At 50.3% G+C, this 2866-nt stretch overlaps 1 protein-coding gene across 1 annotated transcript; it reads left to right on the forward strand.

Annotated features, from left to right (window-relative positions):
- The first annotated feature begins 449 nt into the window (after window positions 1–449).
- On the forward strand, window positions 450–2174 carry LOC149361697 (solute carrier family 22 member 7-like). The gene has a single exon (XM_089568127.1). It carries the CDS (start codon window positions 450–452, stop codon window positions 2172–2174), a length of 1725 nt encoding a protein of 574 aa, XP_089424253.1.
- The last annotated feature ends 692 nt before the right edge of the window (window positions 2175–2866 follow it).

Here is a 2866-nt window from a genome sequence, read left to right on the forward strand (position 1 = left end):
CCTATTCCTCACCCCTCATACTCTCCCGACCTTGCCCCGTGCTACTTCCTTTGTTTCCTAGAATGAAAAAATAGGTGAATGGAAAGCGTTTCGCTGATGTTGCTGAGGTGAAGAAAAAAACGACGGAGGCACTGTCAAGAATCACAAAAGATGAATTTAAACAATGTTTTGAAAAATAGAATGAAAGATTCCACAAGCGTATCATTGCAAGTGGGGAATACTTTGAAAGAGATTGAAGGTCTGTGCTTAAAATGTGAACAAATAAGTTCAAACAAAAATAAGTCCGGTTTCTTTTGGGTACCCCCTCGTATACCTCGTTGGCATTCACCACCGTTCTTTGCCAATCCCCGCGCGTGGGTATGTGTCATGCTTACTGTGCAGAAGAAGAAGAAGAAAACGCCGCAGTTCAGATTAGGGCAGAGGCAACTACCTTTTTACTAGCCTCAAAGATGCTACTCTTGTCTAGGTGGAGGCTGAGTCGGGTAGACTTAGTGACGAGCGACTGCTATGACTGTGGCGATGTCTTCGGCTACGGTTATTTTCAGCGCTCTTTCCTCATTCTTGCCATCTTCTCCGTATGTGCACTGCAGTGCCACACCCTCGTCTTCCCTCTCATCTCAGGCGATGTTGACCACTGGTGCAAGCAGCCGCAGGACCAGGTGATGTCTGCTGACTCCTGGAGGAACGCAGCGATCCCTCTAGAAGCCGACGGTAGCTTGAGTCGGTGCAGCGTCTTCAAACACCCGGGAGACCCAAATGACACGCGGATTGTGAGCTGCGACAAGTGGGACTACGACCCGGAGCAAGGAAGCAGGACCGTCGTAAGCTACTGGGACTTGGTATGCCACAGAGAGCGGCTGCGAGCTCTGGCGGAGACCTTCTACATCGCCGGCTCACTGATCGTCATGAGCGCAGTCGGGCTCGTGGCGGATCGGGTCGGACGGATGCCTGTACTTCTCTCAGCTGTGGCGGTACTGCAGATGGCTACACTGGCCGGATGTTGCGCAGCGTCATACCAGGCGTACGTGCTCTCTAGGTTCCTCAACTCTGGCTGCGCGGCGACGGTCGCGATTCTCTCCTGCACACTGCTCTTTGAGGCGTCGACGCACGAGAACAGGAACAGGCACCTGTGTGCTGCCATGACCGCAGGCATGCTAATGGTCGAGGTGTGGCTTGCCGTGGCACGGCTACTCCGACAGATCAACTGGATTATTATGCAGATCTTCATCCTGTCGCCGACTGTCCTCACGTTGTACGCGCTCTCCGCAGTGCACGAGTCAGCACGTTGGTGCATTGCCGTGAACGATATCAACAGAGCCGAGGTCTTGATGATCGTCGCGGCAAAGGAGAACCATTTTCCTGTTTCCACCACTGCCTGCATGCTGGAAAGGCTCAAGACAGAGGTTCTCAGGACCAAAAGGCGCATCACTATCACAACAGGGGACTTAGTTGAAGCAAAGGCAGTGCAGCGCAGCGCGCTTGTGATGCTCGGCTTAGCGTTCGCCGCTACTTTCACACAATACTCCATGCTGGCCGCCCAGGCCCACGTAGCGTCCGGAACAAGTGCCTGGTTCCAGTGGACCTCAAGCGGAGCCAACCTAGCAAGCTTCATCCTCTTATACGTTATGTTCAGAAAAATTTCACCGCAACGCTTGCTGGCCGCAACAGTAGCAGCTGTCGGTAGCACCACCTGCGTGATAAGCGTGAGCTTCGCATTAGGATATGCTTCCCTAACTACACTGTCGTTCCTTTTAGCCAAGCCGCTGACATACGTGGTCAAAGTCCTCATTTTCACGAATGTCTTAGAAATGGTCCCGACACGTGTGCGCTGCGGGACAATATGCTGGCTATTCGGCTTCGGCCGTGTGGGAGGCGTGTGTGCCATCGTTTTATCGGTGCAGCGAGACATTGGGCGTAACGACATCCTCTTCGCCCTAGCTGCAACCGCACTCTTCGTGATGCTGCTTGCTCAGCTCACTTTCCGGCACATGTCCGAGCAGCCAACATTGGGAAGCCCTTTGTCCGCTACCGATGCCATGGACTCTATGGTCTACATGAAGAAGACGCTGGATTCGTTGCCTTTGAAGAAGGAATATACCCGCAAGTCTAGGGGTAGTGCTCGGTCATCCAGATTCCAAAGTGTGGAGAGAAAAGCTGCGGACAGCAGATTTTAGCAGTATGTTATGTTTTAGTAGGGTGTATGTTATGAGTGTCAACTGTGCAATTTATACTAGGATGTGGAATATCACTTGAAGGCAATATATTAATGTTCCACGATACAGTTAATTCAATTTTTGATTCTTTATATGCTTCCAGTGTAAGCTATATGGTCAAATATTACGCGCAATGCACTATACATAACATTTAACGAGTACATTTGTGTTTGTGTTCTGTTTGCTTGAAGTGTGTGCGTAGGCTTCCCATCGTTTTTTTAAACGCTATGATAAAAATAGAGCTCGAATTCTTCTAAACATCGTACAAGACATTTTCAGTGGTGTTATGTGCGGTGATTTGTGACTAAGGCACGAGCAACACAGTATACAAGCGTCCAGAACAAGCTGCGCATACCGGGCGCCGCCGAACGACAATACGAATCTGTAGTCATTTTGAGAAACCCAGCAGATTATGATTGTGTTTTCTGAGCGCAGTAAGATCACTTAAGTAAAAAGGGGAAGGTTACCTGTGCGGAGATAGTCATGAAGCTTCATCATCAGCCTGACTACGCCCAGTGCAGGGCAAAGGTCTGTTCCATGTCTCTACAATTAACCCTGTCCTTTGCCAGCTTTGGCCACCGTATCCTCGCAGATCTCATCCGGCCACCTAACTTCCTGCCTACTCTTGCGTTCTCTTAGAATCCACTCCGTTG

This window comes from Amblyomma mixtum, chromosome 2 (genome assembly GCF_055824585.1).
Source record: "Amblyomma mixtum isolate Tamu chromosome 2, ASM5582458v1, whole genome shotgun sequence".
Classification (NCBI taxonomy): domain Eukaryota; kingdom Metazoa; phylum Arthropoda; class Arachnida; order Ixodida; family Ixodidae; genus Amblyomma; species Amblyomma mixtum.

Bases quoted from the DNA above. Each gene is read 5' to 3' on its own strand.
- LOC149361697 (XM_089568127.1), top strand. From the start codon at position 450: ATGCTACTCTTGTCTAGGTGGAGGCTGAGTCGGGTAGACTTAGTGACG.